This window comes from Lampetra planeri, chromosome 34 (assembly GCF_965212315.1).
Source record: "Lampetra planeri chromosome 34, kcLamPlan1.2.h2, whole genome shotgun sequence".
Classification (NCBI taxonomy): Eukaryota; Metazoa; Chordata; class Hyperoartia; order Petromyzontiformes; family Petromyzontidae; genus Lampetra; species Lampetra planeri.
In genome coordinates, this window is record NC_136140.1 from 1,286,481 (window position 1) to 1,314,399 (window position 27,919).

Consider the following 27,919-nt stretch of genomic DNA (forward strand, 5'->3'; position numbering starts at 1 on the left):
GACGTAGTTTAGTTGATTGTCTATCGCGTGAGAACTCGGGAGACGTGCAAGTCTAATTTTAAACGGTAAGTTGGGTCACTAATATGACAAATGCAAAACAAGCGACGTGCAGCAATGAGGCGAATAGAAATCAACACAAAAATAACTGCGGCACCGTGAGAAATTTAAAAAAAACATTGCGCAAACATAAATCGATGTTGAATCAAGGTTCAGTACTAAATTCCCTGCAGCGCGATTCGGCAAGCGCCAGGTTACCACCACATTGATCGCAGCCCAACACGCAAACTTGGAGCTGACGTAAAGCTCAAACGCAACATCCAAGCACGACGACTCCCTTTCTTGTTCCGAATAAGAACGTCCGCTGGCGTAAAAACGCCGTCAAATTCAGATTGTCCCCCTGCCTCAACGAGCAACGGGGGCCCCTGAGCCAGCGGTGGACATTCCACGTTCCCGTGACAGGGGTCGTGGGTCTGTCTCTCCATACGACGACCGCCGATGACTTTCGCACGAAGTTTGCGACACGGAATCCGCACACGAAGGGGTTGGGACGGGAGACGCCTGGTCACACCGCTCGCGTAATGCTGCCTGGAGGGCATCGGCGTGATCCCCGTCCCCCAGCTTGGCGTCTCTTCCAAACAAGCCCCTGACGCTCTCCCGGGGCTCCACTCGAGAGGGGATGTTGGACATTAGACACAGCATTAGTGTCGCCTGTGCACACGGAGCAGCACTTACTTAAAACTGAAAATGCAAAACGAAGCCTAAAAAGTACTTAACATGTAAATAAATACTATGTGTGTGCGTAGCCATCAGCGCGCTGCGCTACGGACCCGGCGAGCCGAGTTCAATTCCCACTGGTGATGATTTTCTGCATTTTCTGAACTAGTCACGGGCCTCCCCTTGGCTGAGTCACCCACAAATGAGCACCTGTGGCAATGTGGAAACATCAGCACGGGGGAGCCAAAGGCGGCCGGGCGTGGTGCTGACCACCCACCCCCTCGTGCGCCGTGCCAGCCTTCGTAGGTGCTACTCGCTAAGGGCACGTGCCCCTACAGTCTATAAAGGTTACCTTTGCCTTTGTGTATGAGTACATGTGCATCCATTTTGCCAATCCACTGCTGGATGAGGGCCACGCCATGCCGTGCTAGTTCTTGAGATTATATGACCATACTTCACCATGCTGGTCAGTGGGGGTGCGGGGCTGGTGAAGGTCAGTCGCACACTTGGGCACAAAGGGCTACAGTACAACATCGGAATGTTTCTGTGCTGCCCTCTGCTGCTCAGACACACAGCCCCGCAAGCCCTACGACAACCTCCTCTTGAGTGGTCGCTGCCCCATCAAAGCATTGTCCACACTCAACCCTGCTAAGCTTATACTCTGTGTTTTCGGTAAAGTCACGTGACTTTACCGAAAAAACTAAGAGTATGAATCCTTGCAGTCACGAAAGCTTAAAATCCTGCTTAGCTTCCCAGATTTGATGAGCACGTGCACAATGCAGGTAATTTGGTCATACCGTTGGCAATTAAAATCGCGGCATTGGTTTATATTTAGACCCAGTATGGGCGTAAATGAAACCTGCTTATCAACACGTAGAATCTCTTGACGTGTGTTTTAAATCAGAGTGCATAGGCTCAAATGAGTCCTGGAGATGATGACAAAGAAAACCATAAATGTGTATTGCCATGATGATGATTGGCAAGAAACAATAATGGCGATGACAATAGCTGGGATGACGGTGATGAAGACAATAATGGTGATGATGACTACAACAATGGGTTGATTTGACCCCTGTGACCAAGGTTGTGAACTCATCATTCCATGTTTTGAATGCGAAAAAACAAGCAATATACGAGCCTGTATGTAAACATATAATAAAACCTTTAAAATACAAATAACATGATATATGACCACTAAAAGCATTTTCAATAACAACGGCACAGCAAGGAGAAACTCCAAGAATATTCCCAGCCACGTAGCACTGTGCCCGTGTGACCATGTGGCCTATGTAGCTATTTTACCATAGAGTCGTGTGTCCATGAGTCCATATGCCCCCATATCCGTGTGTTCATGTGCCCGTGTGGCCGTGTGCTCCAGCGATTTAGAACAATTTCTTTTTAGAACGTCTCGCTGAGAGGGCCTCTTGCCTTTGTGAGATGTGCCTGCCCTTTATTGGACTTAATTGTAAACTCGCTATTACATCCAATTACCATAACTGCCACATTTCTCTTGCAGTCCCAGGGGAAGTGGGGAATGCAGCATCTACATATGCTTTCGCTGTGCGAGTGCTAGGCTCACTCTCCGCCCAGTCGCTCCTAACCCCCCCACTTCCACACTCTCACGTAAACAGCGGCGGCACAGGTGTGCGGTCGCACTTTGTGAACGCGGAGATCAGTGGAATGTTCTCCCCGATTCCTGCCTTGAATTCTTCACCTGGGGTTATCGAATTAGCGCTCGAGTAGAAGAGCACTCCAAATATAATCTGTATCCGTGCACGTACTGGTGTGTGTGTATGTGTCTGTGTGTGTGGGGAGCGGTGGTGCATCGGTTATCACGCTGCACTATGAACCCGGCGACCTGAGTTCGATTCCCGCTCACGTCCAACATCAGTCACGATTATCTGAATCCTTCCTGGCCCTCCCCTAGGTCGACTCAACCTCAAATGGGTTCCTAGTGTGGTGCGTAAAACATCATCACTGGGGAGACAAAGGCGGCCGGGCGTGGTGCTGGTCACCCACCCCGTCATGTGCCGTGCCAGCCTTCATAGGTGCTCGCTAACAGCACTTGCCCAAACAGTCTGTTAAGGCTATACGGGGGATCTTTGTTTTGTGTATGTATGCACGTATGTTTACAATTATCAGTTTCCAATCTTGTAGGTTATTCGTTTTTCTTTGTAGGGATGTGTTACGGATTTTCAGGATTCATACAAAATAAAATGTAAATCCGGCATCAGGTTGACACCACTATGGTTTATACTAAGACATTTTTGTAAGAGTGCATCAATGCTATGAGACACAAATCCGAATTTTCTTCTTTAAAAAATCTACACTTTAAAAAATCTGAAACTTATCCTTGATATGTAGTGTCAGTATGTACTGCATGCAATATGTACACACGGATTTACATCAATTGTCTGTTTCAAATGTGGAGGTTATCGTGTACGTGCTGCTCGTCTGTGTGTGCCTCGCAGTGCACCTAGCCTGGCACAGGCGCCGTGGTGACGTCGCCACACTCAGTGGCGAATGGCGGCCGCTGTTGCCGTGGTATCAACATAACGTAGCATGGGTTTCTGGGAGAGAAGTACAACACCCCCACGATCCCCGCTTTCGTTCCTGGTCATGAACAGCAGTGAAATCTCAACATTGATTCAGACGTCCCTCGGTCAACTTAGCCTCGGGTGATCAAATCAAGAACAGTGACGGGAAGACAAAGACGGCTGGGCATGCATGGTGCTGCACACGCGATGGCCTTAATAGGTGATCGGGAACAACATTTCACCTAACAGCCGATGTGGCTAAATTGAAGGATGTAGCATGGTCAAAATGATCTTTGAGCGGTTCGTGTAGTACCGTACGCCCGTCGATTCAGCGACCTGGGTTGGATTGCTGGCCGAGGCGAACGAGAATCGACGTCGAGCGATATCTGAACAAGTGCTGCCCCATCCACCATCGACACGGTGAAGAAGTGAGAGCGAGCAATGCCCGTGTGGCCATAAGCGTTAGTCGGGAAGGTGCTCGTCCACCAGCGGATTGGCAGCGGCCGTCTAACTCAGATGGCCAAGAGGACGGAGACATCGCACGGATTTGCTGTATTTTATCCTCTAAGAGTGTTGGTGTTAAAAGCAAGACATAATAAACACCCTTTGATCGTTACGGGCACAATTTGTACGTGGGCGCGCTGTCGCATGCGTTTGAAACCAACGCTGCTCTGACGGGTAGATAATATAATAATTAATAATAAAGATCGTAATTGCTTTGGTCACCTGCCAATTCGCGCGAAAGTGCACTGGGGGTGTGTGTGGGTGGGGGGCCTTCGCCACTCGCCCTTTGCTGTTAACAACTCGCCTCCGTCGCGGCTTAATTCCATGAAGAAAAAGAAGGGAAATTAATGAGATGTTTGTTTCGGCCGTCGACGGCGTCCCCCCCCCCCTCTCGCTGTGTGTGTGCGCTGTCCGCCAAACGTGTGCCCTTTGTGGCACCGATAGCATCCGTCGCGTAGAAGCGCGGGGCAGCTTGACGAGCTACCGCCTCGAAAGGACAATAATTGGTGACACGAGCTATGACGGCGGCGTCAAAAGAAGAAAGTGGCATTCGCGAGCGCCCGCGTCGCGATGGCTGAGAGAGAGAGTCGTGGGGGTGCCGGGAGTCGCCTTCTGACCGACTCCGCAGGCGCACAGGGCCAGCAGCCCATAACGCGCGGGTGAACGCGTCTGACCTCGTTAACGCGTGCCGCCACGACACTGCCCTCCGAGTGAGAAGCTGTAGAAGGGGCGGCGGGAAATAAAACCACGGCGCGGACAGACACTGCAAGCGACGGCAGGAAACACGCGCGCAAAGACAAAGGTGCCCCGTGTAGCCTTCAAACGGACCGTTGAGGCGAGAGTTGTTAGCGAGCGCCTATGAAGGTCGGCACGGCGCACGTGGGGGCGAGTGGCCAGCACCACGCCCGGCCGCCTTTGTTTCCCCGTGGCTAATGTTCACACACCGCATCGGATACTCATTAATGGCTCGCTCGATTTATTGAGCGGCGCAGGACCGGTGCAGGCAGTGGCCAGCTCACATTTCCCGCGGCCGGGAATCGAACTGAGGTCGCCGTGTTGGAGGCGTACAGTGGAGATAACCACCAGACACACACACACACATGCACACAAACAACAGCATTGTAATGCGCGCACACACAGACACACACTCGGGCTGACAAACACGGGTTATTTGTTCAGCAGCAGACAAGCCGCACCTTGGGATCACTGCTGCGTTAAATGGCGATATACATATCAGAGCTGACAAGCGTCGCTGCAACTCTCGCCCTCCCCAGGGCTCGGCTGGCAGATAAAGCACATCATCATCATCACCACCACCACCACCACTATCGAGCCGAGGCTGTGGAGGTTTTTGTCGCTTTGCCAGCAAAGTCCTCCTCCCAGTGAAGTGCCTCGAGTGAGCAGTGCTCAGTGGACACGAGCGTCTGAAGCGTGCAATCCGGCACCGTTTTGCATTTGTCGGTGAAGGTGGCTGTGTGTGTGTGTACGTCTTTGTCTTTGTGCGTGTCTGCGTGGTGCTGGGCAGCCACGAGGCGACCCCGGTTCGATTCCCGCTCACGGCCAACACCAGTGAGGATTACCTGAACCGGTCATGGTCCTCTCCTAGGTCGACTCAGCCTCAAATGGGTGCCTGGTATGGTGTGTAAACATCGCTACTTGGGAGACAAAGGCGACCTGGCGTGGTGCTGACCACCCACCCCCTCGTGTACCGTGCCGGGCTTCATAGGTGCTCGCTAACTGCACTTTCCCGACAAGTCTGTTTCGACTATGCATGGGATCTCAATCTTAGTCTTTGTGGTGCAGTGTGTTAGTGTGCTGTGCTGCAAGCCGGCAACCCGAGTTCGATTCCTGTTCTCACAGCCAAAAATGGTGATGATTATAACTGGTCCTGAGCCTCCCCGAGGTTTACTCAGCATTAAATGAGTACCTGGTTTGGTGTGTAAACATCAGTCCTGGGGAGACAAAGGCGGCATGGCGTGGTGCTGGCCAACCACCCCATGTGCCGTGCAGGCCTTGATAGCACGTTTGGCTACGTACGGCGCGACAGAAGTTCAACATACACACCGTAGGTATTACTCGTTAATGTCACTTGCCCCAACAGTCTGTTAAGGCGACGCGGGGTGAGGGTTGATGCGTGTCTCTATTTATTTGTGCGAATGACAGAAGGGAGAGAGGAAAGAGCAGGCATTTACGGAGAGGGGCGCACACACGAGCCTCGCCGTCTCTCTCCCAACTACGTAGGTCAGCGGGACCCACGCCCCAAATCACAACTAAACACATTTAATGAAGACGATTTAGCAAACTGGCTCGATGCACTTCATATCCAGCGCATGGGGCAGCGAGTCGCTTAAAGTAAGACATTCCACGCCATCGTCGTCAACAAAGCAGAGTTTCCACCGTTCGCTAAAAGCAACTTTCACAAGCGCAACATCTTGCGCCGATTATTCCTTTTTCGTTTTTCAAATATTCTACAACTGGAAATACTCACACATCGGGTAAACAATTTTCCCACTCGTGCCTTTGCACGCGGGATTATTTTTTTAATCTGTGAATTTTCAACAACAACAAAAAAGGATTGACTCTCAATAGACCTCGGCATCATGGGGCGACATTGTGCAGTATTTTACGTTTGAGCCAATTTGCAGGGTAAATTGGCACACGTTGAAAATCATGTACTTTGTAATTTACAACTGCTGCGCTGTTACTCCTCCCGTATCATATATATGGGTGTTGCACAAAATGTCACATTATTGTGTGCCCAACGTGCAAAAAGATACGGCAATCCGGTTGTGCGGCGCTGTGGTTGTAGCGCCACAATCAAAAGGTTCAATCTTAATTTAGGAGCTTTCGTGACTGCAGGAATTATTCTTTGGTTTTTTTCGGTTAAGTCACGTCTAAAAATAAAATAATAAATTAAAATAACATAACATAACATATTAAAATATGTTATTTTAATTTATTATTTTATTTTTAGACGTGACTTAACCGAAAAAAACCAAAGAATCAAAAGGTTGAGTTCAAATCCCGGTCAGGAGTCGACTCAGCCACTAGTCTGTAAAATAAACAACACTTTGAGGTGGCCGCATGGCTCAGGGATTAGAGATCCTGGGTTCGAACCTAGGTTTCAAGACCCTTCTGATCAAAGTGGGCTATCATGCGGAGTGAGTTGATGGTCCAAGCCTGGTCCCCAATGACTTACAGAGACAACTATAGACTCAAACAGAGACCCACCGACTCAGTTGTGACCAAACCGGGGTTCTCACGTGCAGTGAGTTGATGGTCTCAACCCGGGTCCCCAATGGCTTAAAGAGAGAACCAGTGAGTGTGGCTTCCCACTGAACTTCATAGGCGTAGCACAAACACTAAAGGGCAATGCAGCGGTCTACCCGCCAAGCCCAAAAACGCGGAGGCACTCGCAGATCCCCTGGTGGTCCTCAACGAACAGAGGGAATTCCACATTCCCTTGGCAGCTGCCAGCCTCTCCCATTGTACATCTGCAGTTGTTCAGATGATACTTTTGTTTAATAAAATATCATTCATAAACTGATAAAGTGGTGGGGTAGGGCTGATTAGCAGAGTGGTGGTTCAAGTGCGATCATTATCGGTGTCACTCGCGCCCACAATATACGGGCGGATGTGGGAAAAGGTCGGATATCGGAACATCTGTCGAGAATGACCGTTACACGGTGCATGCACGATCAGTTCACTTGGGTGTGGACGGTCATTGGCCGGGGCGGATATGCGACGGTCGCAACAGACGGCGTTGTACCAGGCGCATGAATGTAGTGCCCAGTTGTCCTTGTGTGTCGTACACGTGTACGTTGAACTTCTTTCGCACCGTATGTAGCCAACCGTGCTAATCGGAGGCGCAGGGCCACATGCAGACTTCGTGACAGGCTCTACGGAGTCACGTGCTGTCACCGTCCACACACTTGTGTACACAGATGAACCACAATCCCTGGCTGATCTTGTCCAGGAGCATAACCATCACGTGAGCTCCGGTCATCCTTCTGGCTGGCCATCGAACAAAGACGGTCACTGCATCGCGTGACGCCTTCAGATGCGCTTCTGCGGCCGTCTGGAACGCTCTTCCTCCCAATATTAAGAGCTATGCACTTTTAAACCATCTAGATTGAAAACTATTTTTTGCGTGTTTAGTTTGGCGTGACTCGCGCGCCGCGAGCGACTTGCACGCACAAACGGCGCGGACACCGCCGCTGCCAGCGGCCGTGCCCGGGCACCGGCGGCCGCTGCCAGCGGTGGGCGTCTCCACTCCGCTGGCTCTGCCTCGAACGGTAGAAAGGGCAAGGACACGCGAAGGCCCCGCGCACGCGCGCGCAGAGGGAAGGGGGGGAGACTGAACCGTGAAATTTCACGGACAAGGTACGGTTATTTATATATTAATCAGCGAACCATTTACTTACTCAAGGACGATTTTAAATACCGAACCGCCGGCGCGAGCCGTAAAGCAGAAGGCCCCCTTTGCTTTAAATGTGACTGTGATGAAGCCCATCGACATTTCGCTCTGGATAAGAGGAGGCCCCCAAAGGGCCGGTGTCACGATCGCAATGGGGTGGAAGCCCTGGATGGGCACGGTGGACAAGCTCCCTGTATGTCTCTTCTGTGTCTGTCTCTCTCTTTAATGGCCGGTGATGGAGATCGTTCCGAACAACGAGTGGTTGGTGACGCGTCTTGCCCGTGCCATTTCAAATGTGTTACCATGGGCAACCCGCCTTGAAATCCGTGCCCGATTTTTTTTTCATACAAAGAGAAATTAATTAACACCCGCGTCTCATATTCCCCGACCACTCTGGCGTACGTTACACTGCATCTAAGCGCGTAATGTTCACCCACACTCCCACCCAACCCAACCCCTTTGTTGAAGCGGCTTTGAAAAATGATAAATACGTCAATAGACACGAAGCTGAGGTCATAACGGCTAGACGTACACTAATAATAATAATCATTATTAATCCCGCTAAGACCCACGTGATTTCAAAGCGTCTGTCGGCGATCGTCCAGACAATGGACGTTATCGCACAACGGGGAAGCGGACGGACGCGTTCAGTTGCTCTGCAAATTAATTAGTAACGTTAACAATCACTCCCAAACAGTGCATTAGACCATCGCAACTGCATAACGGTCATTTAATATTGATTAACGCAGCGCTTGCAATGAATAATGAGTCAATTGTAACAAATATGAATGTAGCACATATACATTTTCCTAAAATGACAGTTTAATTTCTAATTCAGATTAACACATACGGGGATATATTATGCACGCAAAAATGAGATACGTTGTACATTTGGAATGAAAAAACATGCACTTTAAACATTATTCATTTAAATAAGTGAACAATAACATGTATATATTAATTGCTATGTTTATTTAATCAAGTAAAGAGTCAATGGAGTTAAAAACAAATATCCCCCTCAAGAGAGAATTGCGGGAGAGGAAAAATGTAACGTAACTGTAAACACGAAAATACGAAGACAAATAGGAAACCACAACATTTTACACAAACTAGAAGAAACTAATAATGAAACCGGGAAACTTGTGACGGGCAAAAACGAGCAACGTTTGCAACGTCACATGGCCGAGCGTTTGCCGCCATTTTCGCAAAGGTTCGCAGTTCGAACCCAAAGGGCAACCCTGGCTAATACTAGCCAGGTGCACCGACGATAAATACTACGCTTCGTTAAAGATCCCGCGCACGTTGTTCCAAAACGGGGTGGGCATCACAGTCCAAATTAAACTTCACCCCTGATTGGGTAGAACCACGCAGCGACATCGCGCACCAACAGGCAACGCTATACCCATCTGTGAGGCATAGCAGCTCCTTCGCGATAACCGTGCCTGATAAGAATGGCTCCAATACCAAATAATAATTCCAATTATTCTTCTTATTGTTAATAACTACTTTTATAGTAACTAAAATGTCGAATAATATTATATAGGTTTAGAAAATTATAGGAGCGCAGATAGTATATAATGTAAAAAAAGAAGCACACGTTAGTATTTTTACCATGATAAACTGACAACGTGCAGGGCTGTTGGTTAAGTTCATCTCAACTGAAATGCTTAGATTTAAGGATCCATTCAGGAATATTATTCTACATCTGATGAATGCCTGCAAACCACAAGGCACAATGTACAGCCACTTAAAAATAATAATAGCTTAACATTTAAGCGTTAGTTCAATTACCCCACGATAAAACATATTCGCAGCGAGGGTGGCCGGTTTCGCTGAAATTATTTTCTTAAACGAATGTCACTTTTGCGTGAAATCAAGTCCTTTATTCCCACGTGGTATCATCCACAGCAACCGGGCACCTGCCATCAAAGTGTGGAATTTCCACCGCCGACGGAGGTATCGCCCCTGTCCCACGTACATTCGAGCACTGAGGCACCCTCACCCTTTATTTTTTGACATTTCCCCCCCGACCGACATTCTTAACAACAAAACCAAGACGGCGACGGGAGCATTATTTGCCTCCTAACCATTTAATTAGATGCACTCTACGCGTCAGACTCGCGGAGGGCATTGCGCTGAGCCACACAAGCTGCCCCCGTGCTACGAAAATCCCTTAAGCTGTCACCTCTCTGTGCCCGGGGGAGAGAGCGCGGGGGGGGGGGGTAGAGAGAGGAGGGGGGGGCCTTGAGGGAGTCAGCAGGGGCGGAGGGAGTCGAAGGATTCGGAGCCGGCGAGCGGGGAGGAAGCGCTGAAAACCTGACTCTGTGCCGAGCTACGGAGATAATTATGTCATTACAGCAGCACCAATCGAGTGTGGCCAGACGCAGCGGAAAGACAACAGGAATAAATCAGACGGAACCTGTCTGCGCTGTGAATTATGAATGCAATTACACGTGATTACTTCACGCAGCGCCGATCATTCTTTTCGGAGCAGCCGTAACTATTATGAGTAACTAGCGGTGCATCGCATGCTGAATTCCTCATAATTTATATGAAAGGGGACGAGATAAGAGCAGAAAGGAGCGAAATGGAATTGCACGGTTTAATCAGCCTGTTCTGGATTTACAGTCGGAGAATGCTGCACTGGGTAGCATTTCATTCATCATTTAATCCCGGCCCTAATGTGCAGTTTGAGCTGAGGTTGCAAATGCCCTTTCATGTCTGTGCTTTATTATCGCCCGCTGCTAATGTGATGGCGTACATTAAACACGTTGGAAATTTGAATACATTTCTAATGTTACACTGGTCAAGTGGATTTCGCTCCAAGGAAAATGGAAGCTATGTTTCATCCGGCATGTAGCCCCGCTTTATTTTATACAAGAAATGGCCATTTGTAAAAAGCAATGTGATACCGCAGAAACACAAATTCAAGGGAGGGGAGCGTGGGTGGGGTGGATGGGTGAGTGGTTTGGTTTGGGTGGGTAGATGGGAAAGAAATGTGAATTGATGAATTAATCGGACTTAAAACTTTTCCCGAAACCAACTGGGCAAACAACCCAAAGCAAGACCCTCCTGACAACTGAGTCTTGAGACTAGGGTGAAATATTCCTGGGTGAATAAATGAATAAATAATTGTTATTTTTACAAATGTATTAATGAACACGAAACGTCATTGGCGTCATTATGCTGGAAATGGTTTGCGGGTCCTTCAAAAGCAACACACAAATACATTAAATTTAATTGTCAGAATACTAAAAAAAGGGTGACATATGGCTAAATTAGTGAAAACCACATGTAAAAAAAATGTCCTTGAGAACTACCAATCTTATTCACATAAGTACTATTACACTGAATAAATGCAGTACAATACGAATGCAAACCCACGTAAACATCTTATAATAATTATCGTCGCACACCGGTACACCACGAATGCAGCTCGTGCCGAGGTGGGTGTTGTATTTCACGGTGTCTTTCCAAGCAGGAAACCAAATTGAGGAAGAGGAAATCACAATATGACAAACGGATCTATATTAGCGGCTGCGGTCTGCCCGCTGAACGACAGGGGAAATCTCGCTTCGCTAGCGACGGCTCTCACGAGCACAGCCTCTCTCGGATGAAATGCTAAATGTGCACCACCGCACGGAAATGTCTTCACAGGCGCACGGCACTCGCGATCCAGAGGTCGCCGCCAGTTCCAGCCCGTTGTGCAGGTCGTGCGTGGCGGGGCAAAGTGAGGGTTACTCCCAACTCTTGCCAAGACGTCTGGGTCAGCGTCGAAGAGTAGGCCAACAATACCGCTCTCTGCAGGGGCTCCCGAGGACGCCCTCTAGTGGAGGCCACTCTGGCAGAAGTGGCGTGAGGAAGTCTCTACTACCTGTACGTTTCACTTATTTTATCTTCCTAATAGACAGTGGTTTGGGATTGTGCAATTTGGCCAGTTGGGGCTATTGGCAGAGCACCGGTCTCACTATTCGAAGGTCGTGACTTCGAATCTGGGTCAGCAATCGACTCGTCTTCCCCATGGGGTTGATCAAATCTCTGCCACTGTGTGGACGTAAGCAGTGGCAGTCGCTTGCTTGTTTGGCTCTCCACAACAGCAATGTGGATGTTTTCTATGACTGGCGTGGGGCAACCACATCACGTCGGCACTGCCCCGTGCTCCTTTCCTTGAACGTTTGGTCTTTTGATTATTCACCACAAGTATGACACCAATCCAGGGTGTGCTTTAAACCAAGATGTGAGTTGCGTAACCGCACCTAGGCTGAGAACGTAATTTGGTTAATTAGATACGGGCAATTCGGTAGATTTTGTTAATTAAATATAGTAACATGTGACCTCCGGTGCTTCACCACAGAACACGGAGAAAATTCTGTGATACGATGCAGAAGGAAGTAATTTGAATTGCGTTTTAATCTACCTAAAGGAATTGGCAGTGCATTGGCTTACATTTAAATGGGCAAAGTATACGGTTCATTCAGAGACCGCAAGAAATCACGTCTCTCAAGCCTAAAAGGCCACATTACGATGAAAGTGAGTATTCTTAGAGCCCAGGATTATCTGAATAATACATAAACTGAACAAAAATACATGTACATCGAACCCAAGAGGGAGATGAAAAGTCAGAATCTGTATTTATCCTGGAGGAATCCGATATGCTATGAAGCACTTCGGATTCTGCTTCTGAATGGCATTTCTCTCGCAGGACTGGATTCTGTCACTGTAAGCGAGCACCTATTAAGGCTGGTATGGAACTAGAAGTGTGGTGGCATGATCAGGGAGTTCCACGGCAGCGTGCATTTGCTTCTTCAGAGTTCCGGAGAGGACATGCTGAACCAATCATTCATCGCAGATGAAGTCAACCTCGAGGAGTCTAAGACCAAGGATTGATTTTATTTTCCACCGGTGTTGTACATAACCGGGAATTAAACTTGTGTCTATGGGAATGTAGTCGTCTTCCGATCTAACAGCACAAGTCATCTACACCCAAAGACAAAGATCTTCACAGACTGTCTGGGCAAGTGCTGTTAGCGAGTAGCACATATGAAGGCCGGCACGGCACACACGAGGTTGGGTGGCTAACGCCATGCCCGGGCGCCTTTGTCTCCCTAGTGGCTATGTTTACACTCACTACACCAGGTACTCATTTGAGTTTGAGTCGACCTAGGAGAGGCCCAGGACCGATTCAAATTATCGTCCGTGGTGTTTTCCGTGAGCGGGAATCAAATTCGAGTCGCTGGGTTCGTTGTGCAGCGTGCTAACCGTTGCACCACCGCTCCCCTTAACAGCACAAGTCACACACCCACACACTTCATGCGCATACACACAGATTATAGAATAATAACTACATACCAAAACAAAGCAAGCATTACAATTTTTTTACGATAATGGATATTCACTCTATACAATACGCCTAACATTTCGGTAATCGTCGCGTGATAGTGTAAAATAAATACACTTTTGTAAATAGATATCTAAAAAAATATATTATTAAAATGCTACGGTTTAATGAGTTTAGGATCTGCTCAATACATTTAAATTGCTTGGCAATAGAATTTGGTTTCCAGATAGCGCGTCCGTTTTTTTCTCTTTTTCCAGAAGAGTGGTAAAATGGAGCGCTCAGAGTTATAACCGGAATACTCATTGTGACTTTGAAAAAGTGAACAGTAATAGGATTAGTTTCATTGCAGCTCATCACTTTATCCAATGTTACTAAAATAAGTACATGGTTGTGCATATAATGAATTTTTGCAATGAACAAGACGACGATTTCTGTCACGCTGCCAGGAATAAGAATGTGTAAACTGCTTTCAAAATTGGCCAAAGGTAAAACATGAACAAAGCTTAATTACAGCTCCTTCACATTGTACATCAATAATTACCAGCGTGCGAGAGTCTCACTTTTTGTTTCAAATAAAAGTAATAATTTGACTGTTTTCTTTTTTATGATTTCACTGCTTTCACAATTTCATCAAATGCGTTGTGTGTGTTTCATGTCGACGATGGCCGATGACTGGGAATAAATTACTTGAGTAGTGGCTGGATTGGGTGAAAACGCATCCGATCAGGCTCATGCCCTGCCGGGGAGGTGGAGCGGTGAAATACTGTGCTCGTGTGCGGGTGCCAGTAGGTAGCTGTGTGTGTGTAGAGGTGTGTGGATGGCTGTGTGTGTGGGACCTGGGAAGGTGGGTGCCGTGGGTGGGTTGGTCGGTGCCTAGCTCATTGCTCTGACAGGCACTGTGACCCACTTAGGCAATGACACAGAGCAACACTAACACCGATACGCACAGAGTCACTGATGCGCTGCAGGTTACATCTCTTAGAAAAGGTCAAAGTGGTTTCGTGCTCAGATGAGAAGAGGGCTCTCGCTCACGCCGTGATTACGGCCTTGAGGAAGTGACGGGAATTCCACGTTCCTATGACAGGAGTTAAGGCAAGCACGCTCCATTTATTGACAGCGATGAAGCGCCGAGTTGGCACCCGGCTGGGATTGGAACTCTCAAAACGTCGGAGTGCGAGTCACGCACTCTGAACCACAGCGCCGGCCGTCTGGAATTAAGCGTGAAGCCCTTCATGCTGACCGAATGGCCTTCTCAAAGAACTGTGACCCCCTCCCGAAGATAAAGAACTCGGCGCACAAAGCTCAGTCGAGAGGACCGCACGTGGAACACTCTGCTTTGGTGAGCAATGCGCAAGTCGCTCTCCGCAGTGGTGGTAGTAGGAGTAGACGCATGCCTTCCGAAAGAGGGTGCACAAGGCGAAGCCTGCACGACATTGGGCGCACGGTCACCCAGCCCACAACGCACCGCACGCGGAGACCGCTGCCTGCCGAGTAGTGCACACAGTACACACACAGTACACACACAGCACACACACAGTACACACACAGCACACACACACAGTACACACACAGTACACACACACAGTACACACACAGTACACACACAGTTCACACAGAGCACACACACAGTACACACACAGCACACACACACAGTACACACACACAGTACACGCACAGTACACCCAATGTCCCACGTCTGACCACATAGCCGTGTGTAGAGTGAATTTAACCTCCATAACAGAGCGAATTTTGCGTAGTAACAAGTTCGCCGCATATATACAGCGCAAAATCGCGCAAACCAAAACCCGCATAGAGTGAGGGAAACCAACAATGTCCTGGCATCTCGAATGAAATAAACGAACGTCTGCTTGAGCAGCAGCATCAGCAAAACCCCCAACTTAACGTGCAGGTCCATCTACTGCGGCATCGGTGTTTGTGGTCGATAACTTGACTTGGACGAGTCCCGTTTATTTCTGGCGTAAGCAGCCAGAAGGGTTCATCACCCACAAGCAAACACAAACCGCGTCTGCTGTGAGACACGTGCGTGCGGCTCGCAATGGGCCTCGACCCGGCGACATCGTCGCCTGCTGCTGCTGCTACTGCTGCTGCTGCTGGTGCTGCTGCTGCTGCTGGTGGTGGTCGGTGTGCTTGAGAAGCGCACTGCGAGCACGCAACGTGGTGCCAGAGGTTGGCTGAGGTCTGGTGGGGTGGGGGGCTGGGGAGGAGGGTGCTGTGGGGGGGGGGGGCTGTGGGGGGAGGGATGTGGAGGGTCTGTGGAGGGGGGGGGGCTGTGAGGGGGGCTGTTAGGGGGGCTGTGGGGGGGGGCTGTTGTCGTTGTTTGCCAGTTGAGTGCCCAGGGTGTGGGTGCCCGGCTGTTCTGCGAGGGGGGTAGCGCAGAGAAAGAGGTCACAAACCCTCATCCGAGGCATGTGACAATTTTCCCTGATTAGCCTCTATTACAGAGCGCTGCTGTCTACTTGGATTACGTGATTGACGCATGGGGAGGGGGTTCGAGGGGGGGGAATGGCATAGAACAACAAACAGCCACGGCGGGGTCCATTGTACTAAAAAAACCATCCCCACTTGTTGCTGGGCAACAGCCCAGCCTCGTGCCCGTGGCGCTCCGAGAGCGCGTGCACTCGAAGTCGAGTCAGGAATGTGCCGGCCAAACTTCGAGCCGTGGGGCCACAACGGGGTTCGGCCAGAGAGCGGCATTCGAATGCGTGGAGCATTTCGTGTCCACCATCTCCTGGTGCCCCGCGTGGCCCAGCGGCACGCGCGTCGCCCTGCACCTCGCGCCACGTGTGCAGGCAAGAGCTCACGTGGGCATCGTGTGCAGGCAAGGGCCACGTGGGCCACGTGGGCCACGTGCGCATCGTGCGGAGAAAGCAAGCGGCCACACGACCCGTCGGGTTCAAAGGGCGCGCCCATTGGAGTTCCAAAAGGAGTTCAGCTGCCGCTGCTGCCGCTGTCTCCCCGACGCCGATGTTCAGCCACCGCGCCAAGTCCCTCCTCATTCGAGGCTTGTTGGATTTCACTTTCAGGTGGTGGCCGTCACGAACAAAGGCGAATGATGAAGATCCCCCGTGTAGCCTTGACACAGTGTTGAGGCCAAGTGCTGCTAGCGAGCACCTACGAAGGCCGGCGCGGAACACGAGGGGTGGGTGGGTGGCCAGCACCACGCCTGACCGCCTTTGTCTCCTGAGTGGCGACGTTTATGCATCGCAATAGGTGTCGTGCTCCTTTAAGGCTGAGTCGATCTTGGAGAGGTCCTGGACGAGTTCAGATAATCATCACTGGTGTTGGCCGTGAGCGGGAATCAAACTCGGATCGCCGGGCTTGTAGCATAGTTCACTAACTGCTACACTGACACTCCCCATGCACACGAATGTACAAAGGCAACGTTCCCATATATAGCCATTCAAGTGCTGGGGTAAGTGCTGCTGGTCAACACATAAGGGGGGTGGGGGTGTGGCCAGACCCATGCCAGCTGGGTATGGGGCCAGCCACACCACACCAACGGGGTGATCCCCCAGTGGCATTGATACACACCACAGTCGTTACTCGTTTAAGGCTGAATCGACTTAAAGGGAGACACGGGACCAGTTGACGTAACTCGGGTCGCCAAACTCGCGGTGGAGCGAGCTGACTGCTTACACCACGGCACACTGGCACACGCAGTGCCACGGTGGCGAGGAGATGTTGACTACCTCGCCTGGTGTGCAGGAGGACTCGTGGGTTCGATCCCGACCCTGACGCCTGCTGCTGTATATTTGGAGTTTGCGTGTCTCTCCCCGTGGTCACGTGGACTTTTCTCCGGGTCCTCCGGTTTTTCCCTCCACATTTAGAATGATTCTGAACATCACGCGTTTAGAGTATTTGGCTGCTATAAATTTCCACGCGATGATGATGAGCCACTTCGCTGAGCTCTCATTTGTGGCCAGGTCGCTTCTTAAAAAAAATCTACATAGCTCAGTGGGGCCTGACCTGGTAAAATGACAAAGTTGTTTCGTTGAGTATGTCTGAACCGCGAGAGAAAATAACATCGTTTCACTGGGGCAAGCGCCTTCTTTAACGTTCCCCTCCTCTATTTGTCGAGCGAACACAACAACCCACTTAGAAGCCCCCCCCCCACCCAGTGCCGTCCGCCTGACAGTGCCGGAACATTTCGAGTTAAGCCCTTGCTAAGGGCGCTCAAAGCTGCTACAACCGCTTGTCAATATAGTCAATCATAGCTCTGCGAGAGAGCTGTATAACACAGGGCCGACACAGCAGCAGCAGCAGCAGACATCTCCTGATAAAATATTTATTCACTTTATAAACAGCGGCGGCCCTCGCATATAGTTTAGGCGTGAACGCGTTAAGATTTACAGCGGCGGGCGCATTTGTCACGGTTTTGGACGCGCCCTGCCCGCTTAAACATTGGCCGGGCGAGCGAGCGGCACTGGCAGAGCGCGCGTTCTCACTGTCGGCTTATTCACATTTGGGGGGTGGGGGCAGGAGAAATCTGTTTGCGATAAACTTTCATCGTGTGACAAACAGCCCCATAAAAAAAAAACACTGAGATGAAAGCAAAAATATACTGCAATAAATCCTACCGCGCATTTATTTCCGCTACTTTGGCGTTCTTCGGTTCCCGGAGGTGGGGTGGAAGCCTCGGATTTCCACCGTGACTTTTATTTTTTATTATCAACATCGCCAAGCACAAAGGCCAAAAAGGCGCAAGCCACCGAGTGGCCAGTAACAAACGGCACTATTGACGGTGTCATAGATTTGAGAGAAAAAAAGACTTGGCTCTCGAACTGAGCAAGGTTGTAAGAACTTTGAAAGAATGAAGCGTTGCGAAATGTTCTCCCGAGCATTCCAAGATCGTTCTTGGCTAATTCGACCTGCAAGGAGTGACAACTTGGATACCGGGCCTTCGATAGCGAGCGCGGGAAGAATATTGTAAGGAGTTTTCTGCATGCGAGAATAAACCGAAGTGCCGACAAAAGAGTCCGTTGCGTATCGGAAGACGACGCTCAAACGTGCACATGGATGAGTTCATGAACCCGCTCGCTGTGGTGCTGTCGACGTATGAACTCCCAGTGTATTCGGGAGTTCCACAAAGGCGTGCGATCCCCCAACCCCTGCCTGTCCAGGCACGTGTGTATGGGAGCGCATCACCGTGCCTCGACATCCTGCGTGATCCACCAAAACCCGAACGTTTAAGCCTCTGCCTTAGAAGCCACGATTCTTCCCCTTCACTCAGACCTCGTGAGCACTTCCAACAACACTCAGCACAACCACCAGGGCTGCCTGAGGGTAGGTGGTGGTGATGGCCCATTTGGAGCCCGAATCATAAATAACGTTTGGGAGCTCCCCTTAACAAATGTAGAAAATTCTAGGCATATGACGGAAGAGATATAGATAAGAGATGTAGATTTAGTGATGCAATAGAGAATGTAGCCAACAGAGAGATGTAGTGAGGATGAGAGAGGAGAGACGCCAGCAAGATAAGAGATGATAGGTCGATTAGCGTTTAAATGGTAATTAGTTCATTATATTAATTAGGATTAGAATTTTAGTTGATATAATTTGACGCGCCCATATTTTAGGAATTCGGAGCCTCTCCCCCCCCCCCCCAGCGTCACGGGGCCCTTCACTTTTGCCTGGCGTGCTTACAAGCCAGCGCCTCCTCACCGCTGCGGGTCACCCAGCTAAGACGAAGACGGAGCCACTTGAGTTCCTCTGTCGCCACTGTCGCTGGTTTAAGTGGCGAACCCGCACGCTCTTCCCCCCCTCCGCACCCGCTTCTTCCCCCCCCCTGCACCCCCGTGCCCAGCAGCCGTTTAATAGTCCCAGGACACATCGACGGGGGTGCCCTATTCAGAGCCGTAATCTGACGGGTTTTGTACAATTAAAGCCAAACAAGTGACATTTGGAGTATCCTCATGCGTGTAAGTGCAACTTGATCTAGACTGTTAACCTGCACGAATGGAAGCTACTGATGGGAGCGGGCTCGTGCCGCCTCTCTCCAGCTGGTAATTGCGCAATTATTCTTCTCATCAAAGCGGCTAATAATGAGCTAATTAAGTTAATTGTTAACAGAAGCCAGAGCAATCCCCAAGTGACCCTGGGCCACGTGGCGCACACTTGATGTGGAATAAATGCTGACAATAAAGCCAGGAGCTGCACAACACAGTCCTCCGAGCTGACGACAAGCAGCAGTATCACTGTTGCAAGCTGTTTTGCCGCATATGTTGTGAAAATGCACGTGCTAATTTTTGTTTGTTTACATTGTGTTTGCTTTTGTTTTGCAATGCAAGACGGATTTTCAGTTTTCTTTGCAATGCCTTGCTCTGGCAATTTTAACAGGAAAGTAAGTGGCCTATTGTAGGCCTGGTTTCAAACTCCCCCACCCTCTCATTTTGCCTCAGTGGCCCAGCCCAGAGAGTTGACCTGAACCAGGTAAGGAATCTAGTCAATTGATTGTGGCCTGTGCAGGCAATTGCAAAAAAAAAAATTGCCATCGTAGGACAGAATAATATTGATATATAAAAGTCAAATAACTATGATAAAAGTTCCAATTTATGAGTTTAAAACAATAAAAACAGTTTTTATGTGGAATATCTGCACACATTGGCGACCATTTTATTTTTCCATTTGCGTTGCCTCTGACAACGCGAGTGTCAACCTCACGTGACATGACTCCAGCCCAATCACAGCGAGAGAGCAAGTGTGACAAGACATATATTTGAAATAATTTATGGACAGGGGTGAAGTTGGGTTGCAAATCAACAGTCAGGATAGTATATATATAATATGGAAGTTATATATGATATGGAAGTTAAATAAATTCAGAAGCTATATTACACCAAATTGTATTTTATATAATGGCCTATTCTTGCGAATAATGCTACTGGAGAAATCGTAAACCCACAAATCACATCAGACGGTGCCAATTCTCAGCAGAAATTACCAGCTGCCTGGAGTGGGAATTAAACAATCGACTCTTTGCAAACTGGCTCAGCGTTGATCGCTTTGGCTGCAAAGTTATACGCAGCCCCTTTACCACACCAGCGATTGCGACTACAGTAGCAGGGAACCAAATATGAACTCAAACTGAACGTGAGTGAGTGAAGGAATGAGAACTGTGGAAAGCAGGTGGAGATGTACCGCTTGCAATGCCGTGCCTCCGTTTCCCTACAACACACGAGGCAAAAAGGGTCTAGTTGGTACCACTTGAGGTGACAAATGCACGATGGGCAGTTATCTCTGGCTGTGTTATGGACTCACTTCATATTCAATTTCTTATTCCGTAAATGTTCCATATCACGCAAGTTCTTAAGTTTGTTGTCCTTCCCCCGCATCTCCGATTATCGCGGGTGGCTATGTACGGTGCGAAAGAAGTTCAACATACAAGTTTTTTTCTCCAAATGATAGTCTCTATCCAACACACTATGATACCTCCCCTGTGATAAAAACTAAAATTTCCTCTCCTAAAAAGCTATGCCCTAAACCCCAACTTACAAATTTGTGATCTCGAAATAAACATTTCAAGACAATGATTGGTAGCGTTTGTCACCGCAGGTGGTGGTGCCGACAAGCCATATTTCGGGGCCAATGGCTTGAAAATGACCGCTCGACTCTCCGTGCTTACTTCAAAAACTGTCCGTACTCTTCGCAGACCGCCTCGCAGCCCGGCCACTTGCACACGCCGTGCCCAAAGAGCGCGTGGCTGCTGCTGCTGGTGCTGCTGCCTCCGCTGCCGCTGCCCAGATCGTCCTGTGTGCCGCTGCAAACACACAGAGAGAGGAAGGAGGGGACCCTCGCTTACTTAAACGATACGCCATTCTTATTTTACCAGGTAAGGCCCACTGAGCTATGTAGCTCTTTTACAGAAGTCATCTGGCTATCACAAATGATAGCTCAACGAAGTGGCTTATCATGGGGACATTTGTAGAAGCCAAATACTCGAAATGCATGTTCCAAACCTGCAGGGCCCAGAGAAAAATCCACGTGTCTACGGGGAGAGAGATGTGCAAACTCCACATATACAGGTGTCAGGGTTTGCAATCGCACCCACGACCTCCCGCATATCAGGCGAGGTAGTTAACATCTCGCCACCGTGGCACTAAGTCTCACAGAGGTTTTCTCTGAACTGTGGGGGTGTGGATGCAGAGGGGCGGGATGCGTTTGTTCAAGTATATTCAAGGCGTCTGCTAAAGGTGCCAGGTATCTGCATCGCATGCTCCAAAGAGTGACCGATGAGTCCACAGAGTGACAAAGCGTGCCCGAGCAAGATCTGTACGCCAGCTCACAAACCCCACAGAGACCGCTACGTGGGGGGCTGCCAACTGTCCTCGTCCTGGCTTGACCAAGGCACCCTCTTGATGAGGTAGCTGACCAGGGAAATATGTCATTCACATCATGAATCCCAGGTTTCATCAGTTGCTTAATAGTAATAATACACCACTCAAGGCAGTGAGGTTCTATGTAGTTCTCCCCTCTTCCGGAATTATTAAATATTCCACTTCCTACGAGGCATTACTCATGTGTGGCTGAGTCGACCTAGGGGAGGCCCAGGACCGGTTCAGATAATCGTCAACGGCATTGGACGTGAGCGGGAATCGAACTCGGGTCGCTGGATTCGTAGCGCGGCGCGCGGACCACTGCACCACCGCTCTGCGTACACGCACTCACAATGTCCCGGTACGACGTACAGATTTCCCTGGACAGCACCTCTGATCAGCACGGTCGGCTACGTAGCTGTGTGAAAAAAGTTCAACATACGTGTATGTACATAGATAGACTCACGAAGACAAATGACAGACACGCACACACGCCACGCAAAGGGTGAACACGGGCAGGCACGTTCAGTTCCCGCAACCACCGATTAGCACCGTTGGCTACGTATGGCGCAAAAGAAGTCCAAATACACGTGCGTACAACAGCAACGTGAGCACGAAAGTCAAGGATCCCTTCTCTGCTGACGCAATGAGCCCCCCCCCCCTCACGCCCCCCCTCCCCCCCACGAAGGATTCGCTCGCATTGATCCAGACGCCACGCTGAAGATGAACGCCTCTTGTTGGAGGTGAGCGCATGCCCTTTATATTTGAGCGCTGTTAATTGCTCTTGGGTAATTAACGGCGTTGCTAATTACGCAAATTGCTATTTATGCTAATAATCGTGCGCTAAGAGGAAGGGGTTACGTAAATATGATAATCAACCGCTAATTGAATTCCTAACAGTTCATTAAGGCAAGTGTAAGTGAATTAGTTTAATTAGATCAAACTTTAATGCAACGTGGAGCTGACAGACAATGAGCATTATGGATTTCATACAAACGCTTTCCTTGAGAGAACAAAACGAAGTGGAATTAAACAAATCACATTCGTTAATTTCGTATTTGCATAAAAAGCATGTTTTATTCATACGAGGGAGCGAGGTACGCTTATTTATTTACGCACAATTAAGCCAAAAAAATGTGTCTAATGAATTGTAACATGTTGTATCTTTGTCATCAATAATTGTATTCCGGTAATTATATTCGAGAATGCAACGTCTACTGGGGAGATGGAGCGATGAAATCAGTTAAAGTGCAGGTGCTGCACAGATTGTTGCATCGCAAGAATGTGAGGGGTGGGGGCGGCGATGGTTGGCGGAGGCTCGGGGAGGCCCTCATCCAGCAGCGGATTGACCATGGCTGCCGCTGATGATGTTGACAACAATGACTGTACTGGAGCACCAAAGGGAAGAGATGTCGAATGCCTCCTGCCAGCAGAGCATTTCATCGCGTGGGAGAACGCTCTGCGCAGATGACACCGCCAGACATAGATGTGGAGTCACTTCAATAGACCTCTCTGACTTCCAACGCCGGTGAACATCACACAGCGCTCCGCTTCCACAAGTCAGTTTAACCACCACGACAGCGGACGCGACAAGAACAGACGAAAGCGGCGGCGTTAGCGCGTGGAGGGAGGGCATCCGAGCAGCCGAACCGCACGCACCAATGAAGCAAATCACGGGGTGATTGCTGCTGCGGCTGCTGCGTTGGCAGCGGTGCAGAAGCACAGCCAACAACACCAACTTAACACGTTCCCTGTCAATAACAACACCGTGGCCTTAAAAACGAAAGCAATACGCTGCACGTAATCGGTGTCGTTGTCGGTCAATGGCCCTTTTTCATGGCAACAACGGGACTTTTCTGGTTTAGGAAAAAGACGTGTAAGTTAAACCACCCGTTCAATCAAAATAAACACGATTGCTACCGCTTGGAATATAGATTTGTTTTAAGTCATCGTCACAGATGCAGACTTTACATGCGCTCATCGTTACTACCACTTTCTCTTTACACCTTGTTAAGTGTGCATGTAGGATCCAAGCGCTCATATTTGTCATTAAACCAGCGGTTTTAATGCAGATGTCAAAGTCGAATAAACAGACATTAAAGAAGACATCTTTACAACCCAAATGTTTACATTATACATATGGTTCTCCTGAATAGCAGTCGACAACATATGCATTTGTTAAGGAAGTGTTTTGTAAAGAAACAAGCTATTTTTTCACGATCTCGAGGATTATCCTGTAAATATGCTAACACTAGCAATTAATTAAGATCTGGTTGCAAAAAGTTATATGATTGGGGACTACAAACTTTATTTACTGTGTCTTGGTAAGACAAACTTGAACGAGGCACTCCAATATAAGCTTCAACAGTTTGGGTAAAATCAATTTTAATATCTGATTTTAACAATTTAAAAACTACGTGCATGTTGCCAGTTTTTATTTCATGGATCAGAGACATGGTCCTTAACACATAAATAAGTAAAGGACACAACAAGCTTTGCTGATGATCTATGGAAATAAGTAGGTTCGGAGTAAGACGAAGAGACGGATGGGTTGAGGAATGAAGACATCACGAGCATCAAGGCCTCAGCGACGCTGCTGCCAAAGCAGAAAGAGATCCCGGCGCACGTGGGCAGCAGGGGAACAAGCGACAAGAGACGGAACAAACTCCGTGAGAGCGGAGACCGAGAGGGAAGTGACAAAGAAGCAGAAGAGATGGCAGCAGCAGCAGCAGCAGCGAGACAACGTCACAGAGTTCGGAGGTCATGAGTGGACAGGTCACGACTGGACAGGCACAGCCAAGGGGAGGGGTGAGTGGGAGAGACTGGGAGAGGCATGAGGCCAGCAGTGGAACGCTACAGGCTCATGTCAACAACAACAACAACCTAAATGAGCCGTACCTTAATAGACAATTGCCAATTTAACAATCATTTTAAGACGCATGGTGCTCATACGTAGCGGCAGTGGTGAAAAATGTGGACCTCCCACGAAGTGGTACCGGTTGTTTTTATCAGGCACTCAGGGATGATTGGCTGAATTTCACCACGAACCAGGAATTTAATTCACAACTTTCCACAGTAACACCCAGCCAGACACCACCGACACTGTACCTGAAATTAATTTCATTGCATTACGTTTAAAAGAAAGCTATAAATTGCAACAGAAAAGTTAGGCAATTTTGTAACGATTGCAGTCTGGTGTATGGAAGGCATGGCACATACCAAGTGGTTTAAATTACAAAAAGCAACACATTAGACACACACATGCACAACATACAGAGGCACTTTGTTTTTAACATTTGTTCATCCTTATATGTCTGCTATTTAAATCGTACATCCGATGTTTCACTGCTCCGGATTGCTATAATCACTCCACTTATGGTATATTGTATGCTTATAAATGTCTGGCAAGTCTGAAATTCTTAACCCGCACAAATGCTTTCCAGAAAAAAAAAAACGTCCCTATAAGGAGGCAGTCACGAGCAACAATTACTCTACAAGAGCATGTTATTTTAAAATAAATACCAAACTGTGGGCCGAAATCAGCATTGGAAAGTTACCAGTAGTTGGCAATTTCAGGTCAAAGAAATCTTTGCTTAGTTTAAGGCTTGGGGAGGAAAAAAATGTAGAATCGAACTTGTGGGCTGAACGATGCGAGTGCTCATGTTCGCCAAGGGTGGCACAGTCGGGTTTTTTACAATCGGGTTTAATTGTCTTCATATATTAAACCCGATCATCTGAGATTGGGAGAAATCCGGTTTAATTGGTTCTAATTGCAGAACCGCACTTCGCCAACTTCTCAACGATGGGCTTCATCCATTCCAAGCCAAGGAACTCACTGGCGGCGCCCACGATTGTGGAGAAGCTCGTGTTCATCAAGACCAACCTGCCCGCCGCATTCTACGACTACCCCGTGCCCGACGGCCCCGAGTACGATATCAGCACCGACGAGGAAGCAGCCTAAGCCTTGGATCAGAGTTTCGTATTCATTAAACCAGGTTTTAATTCCCCGAAATCGGGTTTAATTGTATTAAAGAAAAAAACCCGATGCCTGCCGCTGGAAAGATCGGGTTTTTTCTACCCATGATGTTCACCCACAAGTATAAGCATTCGCTCGGTGCTGGTGACCAGAACATTTTGAGAAGTCCGAACAAATGCTTAATGCCCACACGTGATAGACATGTGTAACAGGACACATTTTCCACTCAAAACCTGGAACGAATTTGAACAAATGGATTTCTCTTTTAAGAGAGAGAGAGAGTGGATAAATGTTGGCTATTTATGACGATCGCCTCGATAGAAATCTACAATATGACACGATATATATTTTTTCTCTCTCAATAATTTAAAGCAAATGTTGGGGGGTACGTCACGTGATTTGTGGCCTGCTATGACACCTGGCACACGCAAGTTTACAATTGCGCCTGGTCTCCTGTCCAACCTATATCGCCTTTTCCCAATGTTATGCACAGGCCACCGCTTCTGGTGTTGGCATTGCCAAATCTTGGGGAGTGGCATTGTGGTGCTGCAGGGCATATCAGGTGATGATCCACGTGGTTTGCTTCTCCCGACAAGCACATTGGTCGGTTGCACAGAACCCCCAGTTGCGCTCAGTGCGCCAAACAGTTTCGAGACTCATGGCATTGTGCACCATTTGTAAGACAATACCACATTAGCAGTTCATATCGTGATGAGCACCACGATACATTCTGAGCGTGTGTGATGTTGACGCACGTTCACCCGTGTTGTATTTAGTCACGTAAGTGTGGTTGTTGTTGTTAGTGTCAACATATAGGGGGGGAGGGGGGGAGAGTACGTCTGACTTCCCGGGCGCGTCTTTTAATCGGCAGAATGTGGTACTGCTCGTTACTTCTGCCTCTCACTTACGTGTGCCTCTTGACCTCCGCTCACAATGGAACGCTCATTACAGATATTCATTGAGTCCAAGGGTAACTGCTACACGAGTCAAGATTAACTGTTGTCTATGAGACAAGGTTAAGAGCTTTCCGTGATTCATTACGAATGGCTCTTAACATTCACCGCAGATCGTTAGTGAATCAAAATTAACATCGTAAGTGAACGGGTAGGTTATTAGTAGTCAGTGCGACTTGGAGAGTCAAGCATTATATGCAATGTTAATATGCTATGTTAATATGCCATTATTGCGTATGGCACTGCGTTCAGGAGCCGCATGCCAATCTTGGGGTCTGCGAGCCAAGAGGAGAGATCTTCGGGAGAGAGTTTGCGTAGCTTTGCTATTCCCCCTCCATTGAAGGAATGCAGACTGCAGTGGTTTACTGGACGGTCCATGGTGACGTACCGCACTTATCCAGGCGAGCTACACGGAGTACAAAGACTCCCGTTCATCAGGAGGGTCATGCGGTGGGACATTTCGTCAGTTCCCTTGAGGAGTTTCTTAAGCGCAAGGCTGACGGCCATCAGCTAGTCAACGGCAATGGTGTCAACAGACCACAAGGCAAACAATAACAGCCGTCAATGAAGCGGTGCTAACAGGGATCCATCGATCGGGGTTAATTGCTGTCTATGAGGCAAAAGTTAACATAAGTTAATTATGCACGTTTAGCTGTTGTTAATTGGTGATAAAAACGGTTCTCAACGAGCGCAGGTTTACAGCCGTCAATTATTTAAGGATGAAATTTGTCCATGGGTCGAGGTTAATGATTGGCGATGAACCAAGTGTCATAGTTTGCCAAGGGACCACAAGTGGTCTTTCTATGAAGACGCTGGTCTTTGATAAGATTCTGGTCCCTGCCAGAGGAAATATGGGATTCCCACCACTGGCTCCAGGGCACCCAATGGTAATGAGTGGCATGCCATGCTCATTTAAGGCAGGAGTTCTGATTTCAAGTCAAATGAGAAAAACCGAGTGGCCGTCTACTGAGCCATGGCCAATGAGAATCCAGGCTCAAGTGGTCAATCGGGTCAATGCCACACCTGGCCATCACGACCTTCTTTCTCAATTGCTAAAACCCACGTGGTAACATCGTCCCCCCCCCCCCCTACTGGCGGACTGCACCCATCTTTGAAACGTAGTGCCATAAGAATTTCGCAAATACCA

The 27,919-nt window shown here is 48.7% G+C and overlaps 1 protein-coding gene across 8 annotated transcripts in view; it reads right to left on the reverse strand.

Annotated features, from left to right (window-relative positions):
* LOC144730017 (forkhead box protein P1-like) overlaps nucleotides 1–27,919 on the reverse strand; it is a 401,316-nt gene that overhangs the window by 83,347 nt on the left and 290,050 nt on the right. For all 8 annotated transcript variants that reach the window (XM_078610465.1, XM_078610470.1, XM_078610471.1 and 5 more), the window contains one exon: nucleotides 21,153–21,287. In XM_078610465.1, the coding sequence (XP_078466591.1) occupies nucleotides 21,153–21,287 (135 nt within the window). The remainder of the gene's footprint in view (nucleotides 1–21,152; nucleotides 21,288–27,919) is intronic.